This window comes from Bacillus rossius, chromosome 11 (genome assembly GCF_032445375.1).
Source record: "Bacillus rossius redtenbacheri isolate Brsri chromosome 11, Brsri_v3, whole genome shotgun sequence".
Taxonomy (NCBI): Eukaryota; Metazoa; Arthropoda; class Insecta; order Phasmatodea; family Bacillidae; genus Bacillus; species Bacillus rossius.
The window spans coordinates 12,464,160-12,490,003 of NC_086338.1; the positions used below are offsets into that span (position 1 = coordinate 12,464,160).

A 25,844-nucleotide genomic window follows, 5' to 3' on the forward strand; every position below is an offset into this window, starting at 1 on the left:
CTTGCTGAAATGCACAAATTCATTGGGGAAATAATTACGGGATACGAAGGAATGTCTTTTGAACAAATTCGACAATCACTAACTGCAACCATCTTAAGTACTCTTGAAGCATTTCTCGGAAGCAAGGAATTCATTCTGTATCTACACCACCACATCCTGTGTATGTTGGAGGCAGGAGCAGCAGCAACAAGAACAAGACTCTGGAATCGAAAAGTGAGGCACCATCGTCGCAGCATCATCAACATGTTGACGACGAAGGCGGCGGGTAACCGCGTCGACGAGGGTCGTCGGAGCCCATCGATGTCGCCATCGTCCGACACATTTTGGACATCTTTCGCAGAGGGAAAGTGGCAGCCGCACGTCCCAAACGAGGAGGTCTCAGCCGTCGTGACGCGACAGCTGCCCCGGAGATCGTCAACGTGGTTCGCCCAGAGGACATCTATCAGGTACCCAGACTTTGTCGATGACGACGAAGATGTCACCACATGGTGCTGGGACCTCTGTCCGGATCCACTCCCTCACAAGACTGAAAAGTGTGCCTTGTTCGACATCGGCCAAGAAAACTATTCCTTCGTACGATCAGGACAGCAGTGGGTTCAATATAAAGTGTTTTATTACGGTACCACGGCCGACGTGTTTGCCACGGACTTGCGTACTTTCAATAGTGTCGTGACGACACGCACTTTAGGCTTCAATGGGATTCCAAGGACCCCTTCGGTACCGTGAAACCTATAATTGCATTTGACTGTATGAACCCAAATTGTGTAATTAAACTATGCCATCCGTATGCGTGTTTTCCGTGTTCGATTGATGAACTAAAGACATCGACAATCAGTAATCATAAATTTTCTACAGTGAACAGTGCGGTGGACTAAAACATTGTCGATACATGTACCACGTTGATTTAGGTTATTGTTCAAAGTTTGAGACACCTTGCTGTCGTGAACGTGTGAAGCTAACTTTAACGTGGCAATGCATATTCATAGGCAATGCAAAAATTAACCATCATATATTTTATAAATATTTTTTGGTGATGTATATATTTGTTTCAATGTATCTTTTTAATCAAAACGTAAATGAAAAATAGCCAAGTTCAAAATATCCTTGTCATCATTCCACGAATCAAACTCAGGTCCATGGAAGAGCCAACGAATTAGGGCCTTTCCATTCTTACGTCGCAACACTTTTTCCACGAGAAAAGTGTCTGGGAAATTAGTTTTCATGATCTCTTCTCCATAAAACGCCCCTGTTATACGTTTCCCCTTCAGATCCTCGAGAAAATAAGTACGTGGATACGTATTGTTTATTCTATATACACGAAAAATTTCACTAGTCAAATTCCCCTTTTAAGGTCTGTGAATAGTTGCGAGACTTTTCGAAATTCACACAATGTCACCGATATTCGCTTTTTTCTTTCGTGAATCTAGTATATTCGTCATGGAGTACACAATTCGAAGCAGTCTATTGTCCTTTACATCCTTCAGCTTGAGTTTCGTTGTAGAATGCACAGTAGAAGTGTATTCTCGTACTAGTTTCAGAAGTAAACCCAGCCACTTGTAATTACAATTGGCAGTGAACAGAGTATACAGTTTATTCTTCATCGTACGAATCACATGTTCTGCTTTGATGCTTTGACACCACTTTGATGCTTTGACGTAGAATAATGTGTAATGTCAAACTTTTTCATCAAAGCCTTTAATGATGCATTGTAGAATTCTTTCCCGTAGTCCGTCTGCAGTAATGAAGGTCTTAGTTTTTGTTTCAAAATATTAGCCATGAAAAATTACCTGTCTCTAACACCGAACGACCTGAGTGCGACCAAAATCGCAGGTTTTGCAATGGAACCCGATTTCAAAATTCCCATCTATGAATCTGGAAAATTCGAAGTTAGCATACCGTTTTCGATGCTTCTCGGCTTCGCGGAGGATTACAAGAAAATATTAATTCAAGCCCGACAATAACTTGTGTTAATTCTAGCGACATCACACCTGAATGCTGACATGGGAGCACCCGGAAACGACCCCAGCCAGTCGCAGTCACCGTCACGAGCACCGAGTGGTTTGTTCCGCACATAACCGTCAGCACAAAAGAAAGGCTCAGACTTTTAAGTTACGGCAAAAAGGACAAGACGGTCGAAATTGCTTTCAGGAGCTGGAATCTCGTAGCAAGCCCCTTACTGACTCAGAATAGATGCAATCACTGGGTCGTCAAGACGTCGAGCAGTACAGAAAAACCTAGATATATAATATTAGCTTTGCAGACAGGCAGACAAATGAACTTGAAAGCCGACAGATCGATGTTTGACAACTGTTTTATGGAAAATGTTAAATTATTTTTAAATAGCGAAAGTTACCCGTACATAGACATTAACATTGATTTTGAAAATGGCGGTATTTCCTTGCCGTATCACATGTACACGCAGTTCCAATCTTCGTACCACGGACGAGAATCGCACCCAATCCTGAGTCCAGACACATACAAATAATTGGCTCCGCTAATCGTATTTGATGTGAGCAAAGAAGATGAATTGATTTGCAGTTCTATGATTGATTGTTGATTGGAAATTTCCACGAAATCTGACGTACCGTCACTCACAACGGCGTTCTGTCTAATCCTACACGATAGAGTATTTAATTACGATGCGATTACGCCTCGTGTTATCATTACTCAAGGCCGCAGGAACCGGCAGAGGACGTGCTTCGTGTTATCATTGCTTACAGATGGGACGTACCTGTAGACTGGCCTCTGGTCTTTAACCGACAAGCCATTATAAACATGCAAAAAAAAATCACACACTTGATATGATCATAATTTTATTTTGCAATTATGTTAATTACTCTTGTGATTTCGTTTTGCAATATGTGCGGTGCAACTATATATAATTATAAAACAAAAACACTGAGTCTTGTATTTAAGTTTTGGTTTAAAAAACAAACAAAAAAAGCTGTTGTATATGTATATATTTATATACACGAAAGTGAGACACAAGTATTATAATTTAATTATAATCATATCTTAAATGTCTATATGGAACTAATAACACTAGTATAATTTACTTCCATCAGCTAAAACTTGTATCCTCCTCCACAAAATCAAGCGATAATGTTAAATGATGATCTAGGGAATGTAAATCTAAAACAAAATCATATTGATTTGTTGCAGACTACTAGTATAAAGTGTGTGTGCTGTGTGTTCATTATGTTTCCTGTGTGTGTCCATAGCATGTGTACTGTGTGACCATTTAAAAATATAATTCTAAACCACTAATCATTTCAAAATGAAAAAAAAATTCAATCACAAATTATGTGCGAGAGAAAAAAAAAAGAATTAACTGATGTCAACTTATACAAGCATATTTGTGTTTTAACCTTATATTCACAAACAAGCATTTGTTGATGTACACTACATTGATCATATGGATAATAATTATCATTATGCACGTATAAGCAAAATGGTTCAGCAAGGTAAACAACAACAAAAAAGCACACAAACCAAGAACCAGAGGTAATGGTGGAAACTGCTATAGAAAACTTAAAAATCTTTCAAAACACACAATTTACTAATCAATATAAGGATACGTTTATTAACTTCGGATATTACTATAACATTTAAAGTTTCTGATCTTGGTGTTATTTCACCCCACCAGCCCCCTCCATGTCGCTCGCCGGACCGTGGGACAGTGCACTGAGGGCAGAGACCTGATGTCCGCTTCAAGGTCACGTGTGTCGGTCGCCACGTGCTAGCAATATATTACAATATTACAAATAACTATTAATATTTTTAACTATAAAGATATAAACAAATAGTTTATTCTAAGTATAAAGTTATAACGAATTAATTTTTACAAGAGAAAATAAATTTTTTTACAGGTATAGTCATAAAGAATTAATTTTCCAAGTATAAATATGAAAATAAATTTTTTTTACATGTATAAAGTTATAAAGAATTAATTTTTCCAAGTATAAAGATGAACTGTTATAATATTTTTTTCCAAGTATAAAGATGAACTGATTTTTTTTTTCCAAGTATAAACATGAAGAGTTATAAAGAATATTTTTAAAAACATTGTGTATAGTGACCTGGGAATTTATTATTATGATAAAACACAAACATTTAAATTTTTTTTCCATTTTATTTTAACTTTTTTTTCTCTCTACGTAATCATACATACATATAAACATTACTCATACATTAGTTTTAGCCCCAATTCCCCCTCCCCCTACCAAGTACCTTCTTCATGACGAGTAGATGTAAATTAGTTTTTTTATATTCATTTGTTTAACAAGTTTTTTTTAAAAGGTACGTCAACAACACAAACATTATAAAGATTTTTTTTAAATTAGTTTTGTAAAGATACATTGAATAAATCTATTGATTAAAAGTTTTTTAAAATTATACATTGAAAAAATTTACAACAGTAAAAACATTAAAAAAAATTTTTAATTAGAATTTCTTATAAAGATACATTAAAAAAGTGTATTCATTAAAAAGTTTTTTTTTCAAAAACAAAATAATTATAAAGAACTTTGCTATTTTTCATTTATGTTTTGATTAAAAAGATACATTGAAACAAAAATATACAACATCAAAAAAATATTTATAAAATATATGATGGTTAATTTTTGCATTGACGGAAATTGCAACGGTGACGTCATATCTCAAAATGGCGGAATGTTCCAGAATACGAAATGGCTGTGATCGTAAAACAACATGGCGACGATGGCATCATAAATTAAAATAGCGCCCAAATCAAAAATGGCGGTCCAATATGGCTGCCAAGGTCAAGGTCACAACCATCCAATATGGCCACCGTGAAATCACTATCCAAGATGGCGGTCGACACCACAAACCACACTCCGACTCTAGTCCCCGGACCGACATTTACATACTACTTACATGGATTTATCCTGTGGCTGAGTAGAGATAGGTTCTCATTTTTGTATGGTAGGATGTTACTGGTTATGTCTGTAAATGGTATTTGACTCAAAATTATTTACTGCACGAAACATTCAAAGAATGAAAGAAAATACATAATTAAATGTTTAATTTAAAGAGTTTGTAAGCAGATGAATGTTGGGTACTGCGGGCTGAGGAATAGGAATGTATGTTATGGTTTGTAGATTTAAAACTGTTTTTTGACTGGTGTTCATGTTGGATTGTTGGGTGGACCTAGTACATATTTAATATGGTGTAGTTAATGTTTGCGTATGTAAATATTTATGGAATTATATTAAGTAGTATTATGGTAGTATTAAATTCTGGCTACTTTAGAACAATGGCTAGAGAGGTGGTAATTGACTGCTTATATAATGAGACGCACTGCTACATATCATTATGTAAGTAGGTTAGGTTGGAATGGTAACTATACGAATATACACCGGATAATATTACACAAATATGTTTGCTTAAGACTGTGATTTGAAATAGTACTAATGATTTATAGTTTCACGTAGATATAGTGGCTGGGAGTTTTGAAATTAAATGAGGCGTGGATAGTCCTACACAGATATTAATATTTAAGAGGATGCTAGGCATTTTATTAATAATAGATCATGGCAGCTGGATGAGATATATTTCCCAACTAGAAGCCAAATTATGAAAAAATTTGCAGAAAAAATGGGGAGTATGCAAGGACAGCAGCTGGCAGCTGAACTGCGATGCGCAGTAGCACTGGAAAAGTGTGCTGCTGCAATGAGCGGCAGCAATTTGGTACAAATAAGAATTGCAGAATCTCTGGACAAGTTGCTTGTATTGTTTATATTGGGAGACAGTTCTTAGTTAAATTTAATGTTTAAAATAAAATGATGAAAATAAAATGATGTTAAGCAAACACTGTTTTTTATTTCTAATTTTAAAATAGTAAATATACTCCATTTTATTATGCTATATAAATTTAGCACTAGTATAAACAACATTTTATAAAGCAGTCACAATTGAAAATTTATTTAATCAAAAGGTGGTGAAAATAGTTTTCGAACATCAAGTTTTTTAAGTTCAACCTGGATAATGTACATAAAGCAAATGTTTGCTGTTTTTTTTTTGTACTGGACAGGTGAAGTCATTTTCATCCATAAGTGATCAAAGGTGCAGTTTTGGGCCCTAGGTTTTTTTTGTAACAAGATACTCGAAGTGTTAAAAGCTCTTATAATTTGTTATTCTATACAAAACTCATTCATTGAACAAACATGTTAGCCTGATAAATGTTTCCATCTTTATTACCTATTTTGATGAGGAAGGAAAAAAATAAGAAGGAAAAAAAGCAGTGTATTATTTGTGAGTTTTACAATTTTAATAATACATTTTAAAAATGAAACACAGGAGCAGAACTATTTATCCTCTATCAGTGTATTATCATTTGGATTATGTAATCATACAGCGCTCAGATATTTCGAGCATTTTTAGCTTGGTATTTCATGTAAAAAAGATTTAACTTAAAATCAATCAAACCATCACAAAATTCAAGTTAATTGTAAGGCTCTGGAAAAATTCACCAATTAATATGAAATTAGCATTTTAAATAAAACTTAATTATAACATACTTAATTTAAGTAAAGTAAGTATTAAAACACACACATAATTAACTCTTAAGTTTTGTAAAATAAAATCCAATTTTTTCATAACTTGCTACATCAAAACCTTGTAAAAAAATTAAAACTTATCTTATTTAAAAAATTGCTGTTCAACATGCTACAAACTAACATGTTATCTTATTTAAAAAATTGCTGTTCAACATGCTACAAACTAACATATTGTTGTGAGTTTAATTCCTAGAATACAAACATTAACTGGATAATTGGGTAGGTCCCATATTTTTTTGTTACTCAGGACACACGTCATGTCACTGAAATTCTACAAGACAGCGTTGTCTTCCTCTAAGTGTGGAAAGATATAATCTTGCACAGCAATTTTGAAAACTGTCAAAAATATGTAGGATGTTATGAAGGATATATTTACAAATTAAATTTAATAGTAATTTAGCTTAAAAAAATAATATGTTTGGAAAATTAACTAAAATAGCAATTTTGTTGTAAATTAGCTAAAATAGCATCTTAAGTGTTTACAGTACTTTTATGTTGTCTATCCAACACAACCATTTTAAAGGTAAACTACTTAAAAGATCACAATGCTGTTTAATACAATCATCATGTTTAAGGAGAGAAAATCAAATATAGAGTTTTCATCAAGTTATTTGTTTTATGAATTAGCCTGACTCGTTAAGGCTAAGATCCTTAGTTTTGCAGCCTCCAAGAAAATTATTTCTGCCATGAATATCGTAGTAGATAAAAAAATATATAAACGGCAGAATTGTAAACAAAACTTTAAATTTTGTAAATATGATGATTAAAATTTTCTCAAAAAATGCTTTCTTATTTAATTTTAATTTTGAAATTTTCAAAACTAAATATTAGGTATATATTTAAACGGTACATGCCCGTTACTTTGCACACAACTTAAAGAAGGTACAATGAACAATTCTGCCGTATAATTTTTTTAATACAACGTACAGAATTTAAATAATCTGAGTACAAAATATTGTGATTTAACTGTCACTTGCCGCACATGAAAGGAACGAGTTCAACAGTTTGCCGCTAGAGCTCCGATTAGTTCCGAGTTTACTCACTAGATGCCTCGAATATCGCAGGAGTTCAGGCGGGAATATTACCGCTTTGAAACGGTCAAAACACAACACTAGTATCATCAATAGTAATCAATGAATTGAAAACCGTCGCACGTTGTCGAAAATTTCTATAGATATATTTGTCAGCTTCTCAGTGATGTAAATTATAATTAATATGCTTCACTTGTCGTGACAAATTTATTCATAGAATATTTTTGATTTAAAATCATCTTACTACAATTACTGAATTGTTTTAGTAGATAGAGATTTATTATAATAGTTGGGTGCCTTAAAAAAACTTATTTTGTAAATATTAAAGTGCTAAATATGATATCTAACCTGTTTCGTTTACGGGCATCTACGTGAACGTCGCAAATTACATTACAACATTATTTCACATATTATCTTAGAGACTTCATTATGTATTTTGATATGACTCTTTACCGTAACACATGAATGAATCCTGCAATCACGGTGTATTAAAATAATAGCAAAATGGTTTCATATAATAATATAACTTCCAAAATCAATTTAAATTATTATTTATACTTCTATTCAAGAAGACAAATATATAATGTTAAAGATTTTATTAGATTATTTCAATAATTATTGTAAAAAAATTGATTTGCAAAATGACAATGCTTTTGTATAAATTTATTTAATTATTTTTCTTTAGTTATAATTTATTTAATTATGTTTCTTTAATTATATTTGTACCTCGACTTTAGCTCTGGTAGTATGGGCTATACCTCTGGGTGTAATGTTACATAAATGAGTTATGATCAAAATATTATTAGATGTTTAAAAAAAATTAGTAACTGAAGGACCAGCCGCCTATGGCAACTTCCTCCCGTAATGATTTAGTTATGTATATAACAATACAAAAATAAGGGACAATCTCTCGATGCTGTCGTTCGAGTATGGTTAACTAAAGGTCGTTTAAAATTACCTTTGGTTATTAACAATGGATTTTTCACTACCCAAGCATTTATTGTATCACTAACCTTGAGCATTTTCGTTAGTTACACAAGTTCGTTAAAAACGCAAATACAAGGCAGTGGCGATTCTTTTTTTTTTTTCTTCTGGGGTCATGTAAAATTATGTTTTAAAACAAATATTGGCCAAAAAGAATTATATATTTTTCAATTTAACTTCCGCCACATTATTTGCAACTATAAATGATCATAGAAACATAAGTTCCACGTGCGCGCACACACGCATATGTATACATGTAAATACTTTTGAACAAGTGAAATGAGGAGTTTTAGCAAATAAACATTCAGGTAATTTTCCAAAATACAATTTTAAAGACCTTTATACTGTGTTCTTACATTTGCAGTTAGATCTATTTAAATTCTTTGGCAAATATTACAATTTAAAAACTTTTTTAAGTATGTCCCGTAATTTTTTTAGGTAATTTTATTTGTGTTTCAAGAAACCGAAGACCTTGCTGAAGTAAAATTATTATGTATATAAAATGTGTTTAAATGGGTGTGTAATACTTCGATGAAATTGATACAGAATTATATGAAATAAAATTCTATTGTTTTACCAGCCTTTGAGCTATCTAGTTTGCGTGAAATTGTTATAATTAAACTTTAGGGCCTAAATTTTGAATTGCTCGAATATGCAAAAAGTAGTTCCCTCGCTCACATACTGGCCAATACAAATTCCAACCCACTGCCAAAAGGGCTGGAAACTTGAAATTTGGGTCGCAGCCTCAATGAAGAAATTTGGGAAAGTACCAATTTTTATTTTATAATTATTAAAAAAATAAAATTAAGAAATAGGCACGCACATTTAAAATCGGTGTAAACCTTCTTTCGGAAGAACGTTGTTGCAGAAATTATTGTTTACTTCTCATGCTTGTACAAATTGAACAGTACTGTAAATGTATTTGATGACATAAGCAATAATAAGTTATTAGCTGATATTGAATACAATCAATTTTTTTTGTGACTAAAAAAAATAAGGTTCTCTGCTTGGCGAGTGATAAAATTATACTAATGTCAAAAATATGTTATCGGGATAAATAAATGAAGTTATTTTATACCACTGATTCACTACCCATAAAATCAAACTGCAAAGTCTTTGCAACTGGTATCTCACACAAGAAATATAAAACATATTCGTGTTTCGTTTTGTATAAAAATAAAACAAATCATATAATATCGGGAGACAGCCTTGAAAATCGTGCATATCACCAACATGGCCAATCAGACTCATAGTAATGTTTATGATGGCAATATTTTCGTGGTAGTTTTACGTTCAAAATTAATACAAAACCAAATCAGCAATCCTTGTATGATAATTTATAATACTACAAAAAATCTTCCATTTCCTTCGAATTGTATTGAGCACTAAAATATTGATTTACTTTTGGCCCAGATTTTATTTGAAGATACTCTGTACAGTTCCGCTTGTTTGCATTGTTTATTTATCAGGTTTAAATCATGGCCAAATTAATTGAACTGTAACACAAATTATTTATATATGTGTGTCTGGGTTGGAATCAGTATGATGTACTGAAAAACTATGTCCTATCAGTGTAATGAATGGTTGTACCCTTATAAGCGTTGAATATTTATGAAAATTTTATTTCTTTGGATTTTAAAGCCGCAGACTTGTATTTTATTTATTTCATTTAGACAACAACATGCGTCCGTGTTTTCTACATGGCACGCTCTGTAATATTTTGAATGTTATAGTAATTTTGGCTTTTTAAAATCTGTGATTTATGTGCAGTAGAGTAATTTGTAATTTTTTATAATTTCTTTTCATATTTTTAATGATCCATTTGCTAATAGTATATATACTTCTCCATTTATTATAATAAACACATATTACATTATTGTAATTCGTTCAGAATGGGTATCACAAGACTACAAAAACTATTCTCCTGCATAAGAAAGGTGATAATACCAGTAAAGAAAATTGTCGTCCGAAAGCAATTACGTCTTATATCTAGGGACACCTGTATTTCGTGAATACATTTCGTGTCAAGGTATTTTACAAAACACTGAAGATTTTTCTTGTAATTATTGGCTGTGGTCGGTGAAGGCTGTTTTCCCGCACTTGACGGGGCCAATGAGGACGTAGTTACCGTACTGCTGCACGCCCGCAATTCGCCAAACCTCTAAGGAAAAAGCTACAGTTATGTGTGAAATAGCCTGACACGAGATGTATTCGCGAAATACAGGTGTCCTTAGTTATATTGAAAAATATTTGATCATTGTATGATAATTTTAAGTATGAAAAGTACAACATACTTTCAAATTTAATACATGGTTTTACATCAACTCTAAGTACTAAAACACATACTGCTTATTTTCTACAAAATAAATCTATACACGGCAACTGATTATAAATCAATTGAGTTTTTTTTATAAAGCATCTAAGGCCTTGATTGTTTAAATATATTGTTGGATAAATTAACTAAACTAGGAATACTATCAAATGCACAAAAATAGAAGAGTTTGATCTTAATGATATAAAGCATAATCTATCTATTTAGCACAGCCTGAATAATTCATTCCCCATTGTCAAGACTAAAATTAAAAAAACCGCGAAAGAAGCAGTATAGAATAACTATCTTATTATCTTTGCGGGTGACTCAAACATCATACAAACAAAACGAAATATTCTTAAACGCAAGAAAGCATATTTTAAACACTGTAAATAACTTAGATTTTAAATCAAAGGATAATTATCAGTCTGTAAAGTTTAGTTAACGATGAGTTGGAAACAGAACATCAAACATATATCATAGGTGTTACTGCCAACAGAGAACTCTCACAAACAATACAATTCCTTTCTGCGCAACCTGCACGCTCCGGTACCTTCTGTAAAAACAAATATATGTAAAACTTTTCCGGAAGTCGTACCATGGTAACGACTGAAATATGAAGCCTTACTTCTAAATCTACTTAGCTAGAGAGCAAATTGTATTACATTATTTTCATAAAATCAACACCTACATACGAACAGAACTAAGCTCTTTCATTAATATTTTTAGTTACGTGATATTTTTTTTTAGTTATAAAGGAATCCAACTTGAACAGTAAAAAAGAAAGGCTTTTAATGAACAAACAAACTAAGTCATTATAGATAACTGTTCAAACCATTTAAGATTCATCCTGTTACATTTTTTTTTATATTTATATACATCTAATGTATAAACAAATCTGAAAAAAAGGCAATAAATTCAGATTGACTTTATTATCGAACTAGAATAAAACACAAAATTCACTTGCAGAGAACCAACAAATATATTGCGTAAGTGTTTCTGCAATGGAATTAAACTTTAAAATTGCCTTTATTATTTCAAAAAAATAATTTAAAACTCCAAGCAAATGTAAGAACACGTCTTCTAGATATAATGGAAGATTATAATGCCGTGTCCGAATTCGCCTGAAGAATATACTTGTAGATACTTTGGAAGTGACTTCGCAAGGCTGTCAAAAATGGACGTGAAGTATGCTATGCAATACGCAAGTAAATGAATCTGTGTAATTCTTGCGTACTTCCAGTTGAAAATACGTTTTCATTTGAAAAATGTTTGGTCATTTTTATGTATCAATTAAATAATTTAAGAGGTCGTAAAATAAATATTTATTTTGTATTTGACTGGTGTTAATAAATAAAATGACAAAATTAATTTATGGATGTTTAAAACGAAGTTTCAACAAACACATGTACATATTTAGCCTACCGATCGTTACTACAAAACAAAAGTACAACAATAATGTAAGTTGCCGTAAATTCACGTGACAGCGATAAAGTGTTAAAAAAAAGGACTAAATTCACATGCGTTTAAAAATAAAATCTAAAAATCTTTTTTTAATGGCTAAATATTGAACCTATCCGGATTCGTTAAAGGCAAGTGAAGACGCAAGGTTGCAAACATGTAACGGTGGTCAACGTTTAACTGTTTGTGTAATACTATACGCACACACCTGTGACAAAATGCGTAAAAAAAAATAAAATTTGTAGAAGCGCAAAACCTTTGTTGTACACATACACAGTTAATTTTTTTTTTACGGGGGCAGGAAAACTACATTACTGGCCAACTTATTTGAATGTAGTGGTTAGCTGTGAACGAGCGTTCTTGCAAAAGGGATCAAATCTGATAGTTTTGGCCACATAATCAACGCAGTAAAACATACAATTTGTATATCGTATATGTGTAGTGCACCAAATTAATGTTTATTATAATTACCTTGGTTTGCACTCGGTTACGTACGGGTTTCTAACTGAAATGTATTAAAAATAGTAATATTTATTCTCTTGCGCTTTGTTGAGGATTGAGTATTCTTGGGTGGGTGTGAGGGACATGGACAGAGTGGCAAAGGGATTGGAAATCTAATACTCGCCGAGGCAGAGTACACCCTTCCCCCACCCCCCTCTCCCTGACCGGTCGTAAATATGATTCCCCGCTGGGCGATAAGAATTCTGAGAACAGCGTCCTCTTTCCCACCCCCCTTCCTTTTCCACCGCGTCGCTACATCGTTCAACCGTACTGCCAGTGCGCTCTGTTGAGGACGTAGATAACTACGCGTGTCTTTGCCTGCTCGCGAGAAACTCAGGATCTTAGCCTTAACAATTACCACAGTTAACACCCCAATTGTGCTAACATATAAATGAATGAGCATAATACTTTAGATTAACAATTATTTACCTAATGATACACCCGTATAACATTCTGACATTAAAAAAAATGTGTTATTAATATAACATAGGGCAGCTACCAATAAAGTGTTACTCAAAGGGATTGTGTCTAACAGAATTTATTCTCTCTTCAACTATTTCTCCTGTTTTAAGAGAATATATTAAGCTATACTATAAAAATCTGCAAATTGCTTTCTGAAACTAGATAAATACATAATTTCCGTCTACAAGCATACCGTTATAACACATACACATGTTGAGCAAATACGTAAACACAAAATATACTCCAACATTCTACTTTAATTTATAGCTGTGTTAACCACGTATTGTGCGTGTACATGAAATTGCTTTTTAGGATAGGATTAATGTAATTAGCTATAACGACACTGCGTTCAAATGTCTATCAAATTTTTTCTCACTTTAACTGTCTCTAAACAACAACAACAAAATGAATGCCAACACAATAAAAATTAAATTTTATGTGAAAAAAAAAAATGAAGAGAAGCTGCAAGTTAAAAAAATGTTTATGAGGCAATAACAACAACACAAACTGTAACCTAAAACAATTGTTTTGTGTTTCGCTTCATTGCTTTATATCTTACTCTAATATAATTAAAACTAAAGTATGACAATATATTTTCGTATTCAGATATCAGAAGGATATTATTTTAAAAATAAATTATATCACATACCTTATGAGCTTCGTATCGCCAACTGATATACTCGCGGAATATAACGAAGTTAAATTGCGATAAATACCGTCTGAAACGTGTGCTCGTACTCACAAATTGCGGTATATACCGTCACAACGTCATCAATATTCAGTTTTTAACGAAAAATGTTGTGTTCGTAATCACGTCGCTTCTTCGTGCCTTATTCTCCACAATCTTCATTGTTCACCGCAAATCATAACGCAAAGTGTGTGCTCGTAATCAACTAGCAGGCATCTAAAGGCCAGGAGGATCGACAAGGCGGGGCTAAGGGCCCTCAAGGAGACACGACCAGTCACCTCCAGGGCATCCCTCGGTGGAGAAAAGTCCCCGAACTGATCAGGCCATTCCCGCCTACTCCTCCCCGGAACCTTCACTAAAGAGGACAACCAGTCAGCCAGGCAACCCCTCTCCAATCACCAGGCAGGAAACACAAATTGTAAACAAAGGGCGTCTCTACTATCCGGAGCTGCCGCGCTGCGCGACATTTTCTTGTAGCAACGTATGTAGATCCACTGCCCGCTGGTTGAATGAATCTAACATGTTTACTGTCTATTGCTCCTATGCAGTTCGGGAAATTGGCATGACTCTCAAAACCATCAGCAATTTTGAGCCATTCTTCATGAGTCAATTGTGGAAAACAGGTTTCATGTAGATGCCGCCAAAGTTTTTCACAGACATCTCTGACAATCTTCACAGCAGTAGTTTGCCCACATCGGAAAGTGTAGAGTAGATTCATGAAAGAGCATCCAGTAGCAAGATATCCGAAAGAAAGAAAGAAAATATATAGGTTATGCATACATGTCTGGTAGTGTTCATCTTGAGAGTGGTAATCTCATTTTAGTATGAAAAACGTTTTTTTTTTAATGTTTTAATTTACTGATTACAAAACATTTGAAAACGTTGGTAAATTGTACGCAATGCGTCTTAACTGTACGCCTTGAAACATTTTTACGTGCAACATCTCGGCTCTCGGTGTATGGCATTTGTTAGGAGTAATTTCGTGAATGGAACGTAAATGTGTTATTACTGTACTGCGGCACATGACGTCAACCAAAGTTTATAAAGCCAAACAAAATGAAACCATAAAGTAATAACCGACTAATGAATTTTAACAATATGCGAAGTATTCAAATTAAATTACTTATCGAAAAAACAGGTCTAAAGCTAGGTTTCATCAAGTATTTTGAACTTTTATGGGAACAGTTTTATTATACAGATTAATTAGAATTTCTGTCTGCAATATAATGATTCAATATTTGAAGTAGCTGCTCTGGCAGCGAATTCTAGCTGAGGATGCGGAAAAAATGTGTGGTTTGTGTCAAGAAACGTTGACAAAACCTTTATCACGCTCAGCATTATTACAAAGAATTATACCTTAAAATATCATTACCGAGATTCGTATTATAAATATAGGCCTATTTGCAATGTGGGAACACATGAATTTGCTCGTTACCGAGTTTAGATGTTACACATCTCTGGCATGTACTATAATACTCCATTGTTTTTTTCCAGCTATCGACCTACAAAGAAGATGGAAAAGTTTGAGAGATTCATTTAGAAGAGAATTGGCCAAAAGTAAAAAAGACCAAGTCAGGCTCTTCAGCAGAAACTGGGCGCAAGGAATATATTTATTTTAACCCTTAACTTGGCGGTGTATCTGTGGAGATACATTAAGAATTTTTTTTTTTTAATATTGGTTTTGATATATTCTATGTACAAGTCAGCATTAAATATTGGCAGACATTTTTTGTTTTGCTTTTTGTTATTGCTAGACATATACAGTTGGTAGCAGTGTTTCTTTAGCAACAATTTTTTATAGTTGCACAAGATGGCGGCTGATGGTGGTACTCCTTCAACATCTCAGGTAAGATTTGTGTTTATATATTATTTTAGTGCAGTTTATTTGAATTTTCTTGTATTGGTTAGGTTTTAGTAGAGTTGCATGCATGAAAATAACATATGTGTGAACTGTAACAAATGTTATGAAAAATTCCAGAAGCGATTGCAATATTAGTATCTCAGAGGATACAATGCCAAGAAATCAACAAGTTTATGATGTGTCCTACAGGATACAATGCCAGCTTGTTAGAAAACTTTGGTTGTATCTCAGGAGATACTTTGCTAGTTTATTGTCATAGTACTGTGTATATTTTTCAACAATTGCATGCAAAAATAAGCATCAGTAAAGTTATGTAAGTTTGGTTTTATTTCATACCTGTTCGAGTATATTTTCAGTGGTACACACAAATATATGTAATTATTTAAGAAGTTTATTGTACTTGTAATATTTGATGCAGTTTTTTCATGAAGTTATCTTGTAACATTTATTTTTTTACAACATATGTGTAACAATATGAATGTTTACACAATTCATCCCTGGTGCATGCAAGATACTACCTGGCCAAGTAAACTGGGAAACTGGGAAAAATGTAAACTACTCAGTCAGGTACTTCTCTCCCTTCCTCTTGTCGAGAATCCTCCCATACTCCCACTTCATCCCCAACAGAAAAGCTACACTAGCATTTTTGTCAGACCCTCCCTGGCTTTGTTAACTTGGTCATGTAGTATTAATTAAGTCTATAATAAAATAATGCTTAATGCCAAATACGTTCTTTTGCAGAATTCACTGTAGTCTTGCATTTTATATTGTTTCATACATTTGTTTCTCATTGTAAAATTCTGTATGTTAGTGCACAGTAAACTAACAACTTATTTTAATTTTTTTTTTTCAGAACGGCAATGCATTTCTTCCAAGAACTAGACGAATAATGGCACTGGCGCAGAACTACACTGTCGAAAACAAAGAAGATGCTGTCATTCTGGTTCCAAACCCAGGTGTTGATTCAGGTGACAGCAGTGATGATGAAGATGCATCGCCTGTGGTACACATCAGTCATGAAGAAGATTTTGTAATGTATTCAGCAAAAATTATCTAGAAAATATTGGTGCCTTTGAAGAATTAGGTGAAGTTGTTGGTGTTCGTGCAAATGAAACTCTGTCAGTTTCTGATACAACACATGAAGATAAGTCATTTAGTATAAGTGCAGGTGTTGTTGATGCACCATGTTCATCTGACTTACATGGTGCACATTCTGAACAGACATCAGAAAATTGTTCTGAAGTAACCAGAAAAAAAAATGGAGCAAGAAAAAGGGCAAAATTAACTGACTATTCATGGACACAAGAAGAATTTTTGTATTCAGTTACATTGCCCAGTGATAATTTTTCAACCCCTGATAACAACCAATCTCCTCTACAGTATTTTACTAAGTGTTTTAGTGAAGAGCTAGTGGAACTTATTGTAAATAATACCAACATTTACTCACAGCAACAAACTGGCATATTGCGAAAGCGACCATGCCGGGGGGCGAGGTTGAGGAACCACCCCAAAAGAAAATCAAGACCAAATCAGACAACCTTAAAAACAACAAGATCGAAACCAAGCCAGCTGCTCAAGGTGATGCTGGCAACCAAGCTGCTGCTGAGCATGCTGCGCTTGATGCTGCGGGACCGCCTGCAGCTGCCGCTAGTGGGGATCCACCTGCGGCGCCACCTTAAGATTAGAAGCACGACAAGGCGTTGTTCATCTGGCTAGTGACAACAACCAAAGCCTTACAAGCCTTCGCTTCACGAGTCGGCCAATGATGATAAATATATATATATACTGAGGCCACCCAATCACAGTACATGACTTGCTCTGTCTGTGATTGACCGGAGCGGCGAACTACACACCCCACCAACAACATCTGGTGGGGTCAGCTCGAAATATTTTACAAATAAAGAAGAAATCAAAGCTTTCTTAGGAATAGAAATTTTAATGGGCATTGTCAAATTACCAGCATATACAGACTACTGGTCACAGAAATTGAGATACGCGCCCATAGCAGATATAATGTCACTGAAACGATACCAGTTACTGAGGAGAAGTATCCACTTTGCAGATAACACACAGACAAACAATGATCGTTATTTCAAAGTAAGACCAGTGTTGGAGATGGTGCGTCAGTGTTGCCTGAAAGTGGAACATGAGAGTAGGTTTTCCATTGACGAGATGATGATCCCCTATAAGGGCACGAGAGCTGGATCAAGGCGTCAATACATCAAGAGTAAGCCCAAAAAGTGGGGTTTCAAGGTGTTTGTTCGCTGTGGAGTGTCTGGTATTGTGTACGATTTCATTATCTATGGTGGACAAGACACTTTCAGTGGATACACGTTTACAGATTCTGAAGAAGTACATGGCCTAAGTGGAAAAGTAGTTCATGCTTTGTGTCAAAATATCCCTGACCCTTCTTGTTCGGTTGTGTATTTTGATAACTTTTTCTGTTCACCCGATTTAGTCCGATACTTACGAGAAGAGAAAGGGATTTTCTCACTCGGAACTCTTCGCACTAACAGATTAAGAAATTGTGAGTTGAAATCTGACAAGGAATTATCAAAGAATGGGAGAGGGAGTTTTTGCCAAATGGTCGACAATGACAAAAAAGTAGTGATAGTAAAATGGATTGACAATAAATCAGTGATTTTGTGTAGTTCATATGTTGACAGCTATCCAACAAGTTCTGTCAAAAGGTTTGATAAAACCACTCGCCAAAAGAAAGAAACTTCTTGCCCACAAATAGTGAAACACTATAATCAACACATGGGCGGTGTTGATTTGGCTGACATGCTGATAGCATTATACAGAACAGGCTTAAAATCGCATCGTTGGTACATTGCGATTTATTCGCAGCTTCTAGACATTTGTGTGAACAATGCATGGCTGCTTTATAGATGAGAAATAACGATCAATGAGGGAGTAGTTGCAACTATGAGCCTGAAAGATTTTAGGTGTTCAATTGCCCAGGGGCTGCTGCTGAAGAACCGTAAAAGAGGTCGGCCTTCCTTGGAGGAAATCAGACCGCCACCCAGGAAGATAAATGCTCCAGTGGTTCCTCGGCCTTGCACAGATGTCAGACACGATGAAATGGGACATTTTCCTACTTTTTCAAAGAAAGGTAGATGCCGCTACTGCACTAACGGACAGACTTCAGTGATTTGCTTAAAGTGCAACGTCAGGCTGTGTTTTGTAGAGAAAAGAAACTGCTTCTTAGGTTTTCACTCAAAGCAATAACAATTTTGCGATTATGTGGTTTATAAAATAAGCATTATATTTTGTGCATGTTAAAATTTTAGGCACCATACCTTTAGTAATATTCAATGAGATACCTTACTATTTAAATGTGTTAAATAAATATTGTATATTGAAAAAAATTTAAATATAAATCAACAAACATGACATTGTAAGAATGATGAATGTTCTAACAAGACTTGGCATTGTATCCTAGAAGACACAACAGTAGATTTTTACCAACTTGGCACTGTATCTCTGTAGATACAATCAAATATATCCCGAAAAAAATATGGCAAAAATATTGTGTATGTTTAAATGTAATCATTATTTGGCAAAAATTCATTTGTCTCTCTTACAAAATTTTTTCCTTTAAATATTTAATGTTTGCCAATTTAAGGGTTAAGCAGATGAGTTTCCTGCTGTCAGTATGTGAAACCAAGCCACGGGAACCAGAAGATGAAATGTCTGTTGGCCAAAAAGTGGATGGAACAAGTGAAGATTATAGGCATTGTTCTACTATTCCTGCTTCGAAGAGGAAGCAATCATGCATGCGCTTCAGAAGAACAACTCTTACGCACACTTTCACAGAGTTTACAAAAGAAGACAGCACAGACAGAAAATTTTTACAGTGACAGACCTTTTTACTGAGCCTTCTGCCTCACTTGAAAGCACTCCCAAATGATGCCAAGCTGGATTTTCAGTTAGAAATCATGCATACTCTAAAAAAGTACAAACAGGCTACATCTTCATATCCCCACTCCAACCCAAGTAAACCTTCATAGAGCATGATAACTCCGCATGCTCTTCCTCTCCAACATATAGGTCTTCATGCAACAACAACTGGGCGACCTCAAGCTCCAGCCATTCCAATCAACAAAAACTCATTTAGTTCACCAGTGATCAAACAGCACGTTCTGCCGCCACAACCCATTTTCAGCAATTTCGACCACCATCAGCAGTAGCATCCCAAGCAGAGTCTGATGATTCAAATATATGTGAAGACTTTTTTTTTTAATTAACTTTTGCAATAACTGCTATAAATAATAAAATTTTCAAAATTTTTTTTTATGCAACGATCACTACATTTATTGTTGTGTTTTAAGTATTAATTTTTGATTGAAAAATTAAGTTTGTTTATTCAATAACTAGTTCTTTATGGTTTTAATAATAATAATTTATATAACTGTACGAATGTACACTATTGAAACTAGGTACAATGGATATTTAATTTTTAAAAAGACTTAGGCTATAGTTTTTAAGTTTTCCTAGTCTCTTAAAATAAATAAAAGTATTCAGAAAAAATATTAAAGCCCACATTAGTGTGATTACAAGTCTCTCCTCGGCAGGTATGCTTCTTCTCATATTGGTGTCAACCTTCTCGATATGAACTCTGAGCAAGGCAAGAAGCTGTGCAAAAGATTCTTGTCTCATTCGAAAATAGTTGAAAAACTTTTAAGTGTCTTCTTGAAGCGCACTCATAACAGTATAGAACTGTCCGTTAGCCAGCCGTTCCGATGTTATAGGGTGCATCCATAGTGATCGCTGTTGCCTACGACGACGCCGACACCTTATGAGGAGAACAATGAGAAGAGCTTCCTCGTCGGAGTCCATGACCAGACTACATTATTTCTCTGTGGCGCTTCTCTGCAGCTTTGTCATTCACACGGGCCGAGTGGCGCCACACGGTGGCTCGTGTGCGTGGGCCCTAAGGGTGTCTGCAAGGACCCGCGCAGCCCCTTCACACGTGAACATCTGCGCTGTAGAGTCTACCACATATCACACCCAATTCCAAGGTGTCCAGACAGCCACTTTAGAGTTTAAGGCTGGTTCACTCCAAAACCACTCTATCAGTCTTCCACATAGGTTGTAGATATCCATGTTTTTATTGATTTTAAGAATCCCTTCGAGCTTACTAGAAGATGTGTACGAAGTCGTTTGTGGATTTTATTAATTAAATAAGTATCAATATACTTCGTCACTTGAATTTCTTGAGAATAAAAACCACCCTTAACTTCATTACCATCCAGGTCAGACAAGTATGTTCTAGGGTAAGTGTTGTGTATTTTTATCTCCTTAAAAATCTCGTGGGAGCAATTTACGAATAACCTTTTGCAAATAAATTCTTATTTCTTGAGATCCGTACATGATCTCCCACACTAGCTTTATGTCGCCTGTGATCTATCTTTTTCACAACATTGTAAACTGTTTTAAGAAGAACCTCACCTCGTTGGGGCCATGCCGCTAGTCCTATGAAATCTGCCATTGTATATTGCCATAACTTTTGGTAAGAGCGGTAGCCATTTATAGTTTCCCTGAGCGAACATTTCCATAAATAAAAGTCATTTTAAACTTCTAATGAAGCGTTCAACGACTGAGGCCTTCAGCTTGCTGTTGGTTGAATAATGGATAATTCCGTTATCTTTCCTCATGTCTGAAATCTTCTGTTATAAAATTCAGTACCGCAGTCTGAGCACACGTGAGTAAAACCTCCAGAGTCCTTTAGAATACATTTCATAGCTAAAGCCACAAGTTCCGCAGTTTTCTTCAATACCTGAGCCGTGTAAGCCCACTTGGAGTAAACATCAATCGCAACCAATTATCAAGTCCGCCATTTTTTTTCTGGCCTCGGCCAAAGTGACACCCTCAGCCCCGGGTGCACCACGACTTGCTACCCGGTCTATGGCCCACAAGGGGTAGTGTCACCACCTGCCCACAGATGGCAGGCAATATATTAAATGAACTTAATAACTCACCTATGAACAACTAGGGCGAGGTTAAATGACATGTACATAGTGATCGGATTATAATAAATTGTATAGTTAAATGTAATGCTTACACATAGGTGTGTGAAGGATATATGTTAAATCTCTGTATAGACAACCATGATGGAAGTGTAGACTTTGTGTATATGTATTCGGGGTCAACCAGACCTGGGGCCTGTTGCACAATGAACTACAAGTTAATAATATTACTGAAATGATAAATCTTTAGCCTTTTACTTTTTTCGCCTTTTACTAAAGATTAAAAAGACTTTAAATATTTTCAGCTTCAAGTTCATGTTTTGCGAGTTATTGTCCCGAGAATCACCGCGAATACAGACCGAGTTCGCGATGCCGCCACCAGGGCCGCGCGCGCGCTGCCGACTCGCGCGCCTCTCTCGGCCGCCTCGCGAACTGAGCGCGATTTAATGGTAAACCAAAACTGTGTGTAAAACCAAAAACAAAAAATTGTGTATCTATTATTTTCTTACTGTTATCTTGCTCGATGTAATCAAATACTTTATTTTCCTTAGTATAAAGTGTAATATGTATTTCGTGTGGCATAGACTTACCCCACAAAGCGCCCACCTTTATTTTTATTTTTAAATTTATTTTAAATTTTTTAATTTTTAAATTTAACTGTATTCTTATTGATAGCCACATCTCAAGATGGACAGCAACAGTGCACTCGATGAGGACTTCCCGTCGCTGCCCAACCTGGCTGCCTCACCCCTAAAAAAGACGTACACCCGACAAAAAGTGAACCCAACCACAGAAACAAAAAACGCTCACGCCACTGTGTTACACTTCACTGCCGACCCCACCGAAACCTTCTCGCGCCCAGTGACGCCCACCGATGCACCACTAAAACCACAAACGGCATGTGTAAAAGTATCCGAGCTCCGCCGACTGGACGGACTGATCCCGATATCCAGCCTGCCTCTATCTCTTACCACAACCACACTTACGACCACCACTGTCAGCAGTACACCAATAATGTGTACTGTAGGGACCACTCCGAACACCGGCCAACAACAAAAAGATCAACAACAGGAACAACAACACCACCTCACGCAACAACAAACACCTGACCCACACGAACTCGGACACCAACAGCAACAACAAGAACTACAACGGCGCCAACTCTCCCAACAACAACACGTACAACAGCAAATACACTTGCAACAACAGGAACTCCGACAAAAACAAGAACTACAACAACAGCAGCAACAACAACAAATTCCTGCCCTGATGGACCTTCCCCAATCGCCACCACCCCCTGCCTCCTTGCACCAGATCGACATGGACTCAACAGGGTTCAAGATCCCAAAGAAGACCAGCAAACGCCGCCGCACCAACTCCATCGCATCAGACTCATCACTCCCCACCAGTAACAGATTTGCCTCCACCCTCAGCCTGGACGACATGGGCGACGACTCCACACCACCACCGACAAAGACAGCACTGAAAACGAAAACCAAGACGAAATGGACCCCCCTCCCCACCTCCTCCTGGGTGATGCTGCCGACGAAGATGCCACCGCCGATGTCAGGGGGGCCGACGGCTAACATCGGTGGCCAGCACCTCTTACAGTAATGCACTGCGGGACAAACCATCTACACCACTGCCCACCCCCACAAGTACCGCTGACCATGTGACCCGGCCGCCAACCTTCAGGCCAGACCCGAGCCAAACGGGCCCGGCCTCACCTACAGCTCTTCATCCCCAGCACCACCAACCAACAATAAAATGCCATACATCACCACCAGCCCCCAAGGACTCTTTTGTTGGAAGGGGCCCAGTGCCGTGTAACTCATTGTAAATATGTTTTGTTTTGTTTCACTGTTTATTGTTATCAGATATTTCCTTCCATGTACATATTTTGTATTCACTCTTTTTAAAATAAAGAGTCATTTTTTGGTGGGGGGGGGGGCCCATTTAAAAAAAAAAAAAAAAAACTAAAGATTCTATGGTTCCGAGTGGTCGCGCCTAATTTCGCTATTTTCGTGGTTTTAGGTCGTGTTCGGTCGCGAAACATGTGTGCCGATAATCGCTGAAATCTTCATCACCTCTGGAAATGAATGTGAGTGTTTTCCTATTATAATTAACTCTAAAAACACTATTTACTTTGTACATTTTTCGCGCTAAATAATGTCAACAATAATCGCCATGTAGCAAAACTGTGTAGAGAGAGTGGTTTTGGCGATAGCCCTGGAGAGGTAGATTTCCGCCATGTTTGTTTCAATTTAAATTAAATAATTATTTCTGACTATTCTAAAAATGACTTATGCTCGCGAACTCTTCTGTTATAAATTGTCTTTATGTTTTTTAAGTGCCTTTTTCATGTTTTTCTTCAGTATTAAAGTATCAGACAATAATTTAATATAATATTAATAGTTTTTATTCCAAATTGAGGACAAATTCGACGAAAAAGAAATTGTTTTATGGTTTGTTTCATGTGATTTAATTTTCTCAGTGTTCAAATGACAATAAATAATCGTTAATATGTTTCTTTTCTTATTCTTATGGATTTAAGTATTTCTTTAGTGTGCACAACGTCTCGTTTAAAACACTGATAGTAGAATTTCGTACAACATGGACAATCAAGGCGGAGGAATTCCCGTCGTTGCCAACACTAACGTGTACGCCGCCGAAAAAGACTTATGGACGGCCGAAATCTAACTCCAACATGACTAGAAACAGCGACAGTGCTCCTCAAAACAATGTACCGACAACGCAGGCTCCAGGAGACAATCATCCATGCCCTGACTTGCCTACTGATGTAACTTCCCGACAGCAAAATGTGTGCGTGAAGGTGTCGGAACTCCGAAGACTCGACTTCATGCTTCCCAACAACCCTGACAACCACGACCATCACCACGTCCTGCCTGAATAGTGGCCCCATATTTAGCTTCTCATCCACCACTGCCACTGTTCAGCAACCACCAACACCACCACCCTCACTGATGGACCTGCCACTGGAACCGCCCACTGCACTCCATGACCACCCGGCTGGACTGCACAATGTAACAATTCCACCTCAGGAGAGAGAACAGGCCACCGACATAACCATGAACGATGGATTCATTGTTCCCAAAAGAAAATCAAAAACCACCAAACGTCGCCGCACTGATTCCAGCAGCACAACATCATCAATCACCATCAACAACAGGTTTTCCTCCACACTCAGCCTGGATGTGGAGGAACCTGAAATCACCACATCAAACTCTGCCCCCCCTCCTCAACCACAACGCCAAGCCCACAAGCCACGCCACACAATACCTCCTGATCAACAACAACCGAGCACCTCAAAGACCCCTGTCCCCCCTCCACCCTCAAAACCAACCAACTCACGCATGCCACCCATCTCCTGCATCATTGCTCCCTCAGCCAGGCCATTCCTCACCGTGGCCAAGCTACAAACAGAACTATTCGGCCCCCTCACCCTCTCCAGCTTGAGGGACAAAACATCATTCCACACTAGTAACAATAGAGACCACCTTTACCTGTTTCAAAAGCTGGCCGCACTGGGCTACCAGCCCTTCACTAGCCTCCACCCCGACGAAAAGGCAGACAGAGTTGTCATCAAACGGCTGCCCCTCTCCACCACTCCTGATGAGGTGAAGGAAAAGCTCGTCCACGACGGATACCCGGTATCATCGGTTGTCCCACTACGTATGGCACCCGATGCAGACTCCAAACCGTACCTGATCACCACCCATCACACCGGGGAAGCTGCGCAGCTCCTCAACATGCGGAACCTTGGCGGCTGGGTCGTCAAGGTGGAAAAGTACCGTGGGTCCGGCCGGGTCCCGCAATGCTACAGATGTCAATTGCCTGGACACCCCTCCTACCGATGTGAACGAGACCTGCGCTGCTTCAAGTGTGCAGGGCCACACTGTTCGCGCGAATGTTCCGCCGGCCCCGACAAGAAGAAGTGCTGCAACTGCGGCGCCGCCCACATCACCGACCACACC

General features: G+C 36.6%; 1 protein-coding gene across 1 annotated transcript in view; it reads left to right on the forward strand.

Annotated features, from left to right (window-relative positions):
• LOC134536420 (probable cyclin-dependent serine/threonine-protein kinase DDB_G0292550) overlaps window positions 1-23,119 on the forward strand; it is a 129,983-nt gene extending 106,864 nt beyond the window's left edge. The window contains exons 2-3 of the mRNA XM_063376132.1: window positions 17,377-17,527; window positions 22,877-23,119. Of these exons, the coding sequence (XP_063232202.1) occupies window positions 17,377-17,527; window positions 22,877-23,119 (394 nt within the window). The remainder of the gene's footprint in view (window positions 1-17,376; window positions 17,528-22,876) is intronic.
• Window positions 23,120-25,844: the final 2,725 nt, after the last annotated feature.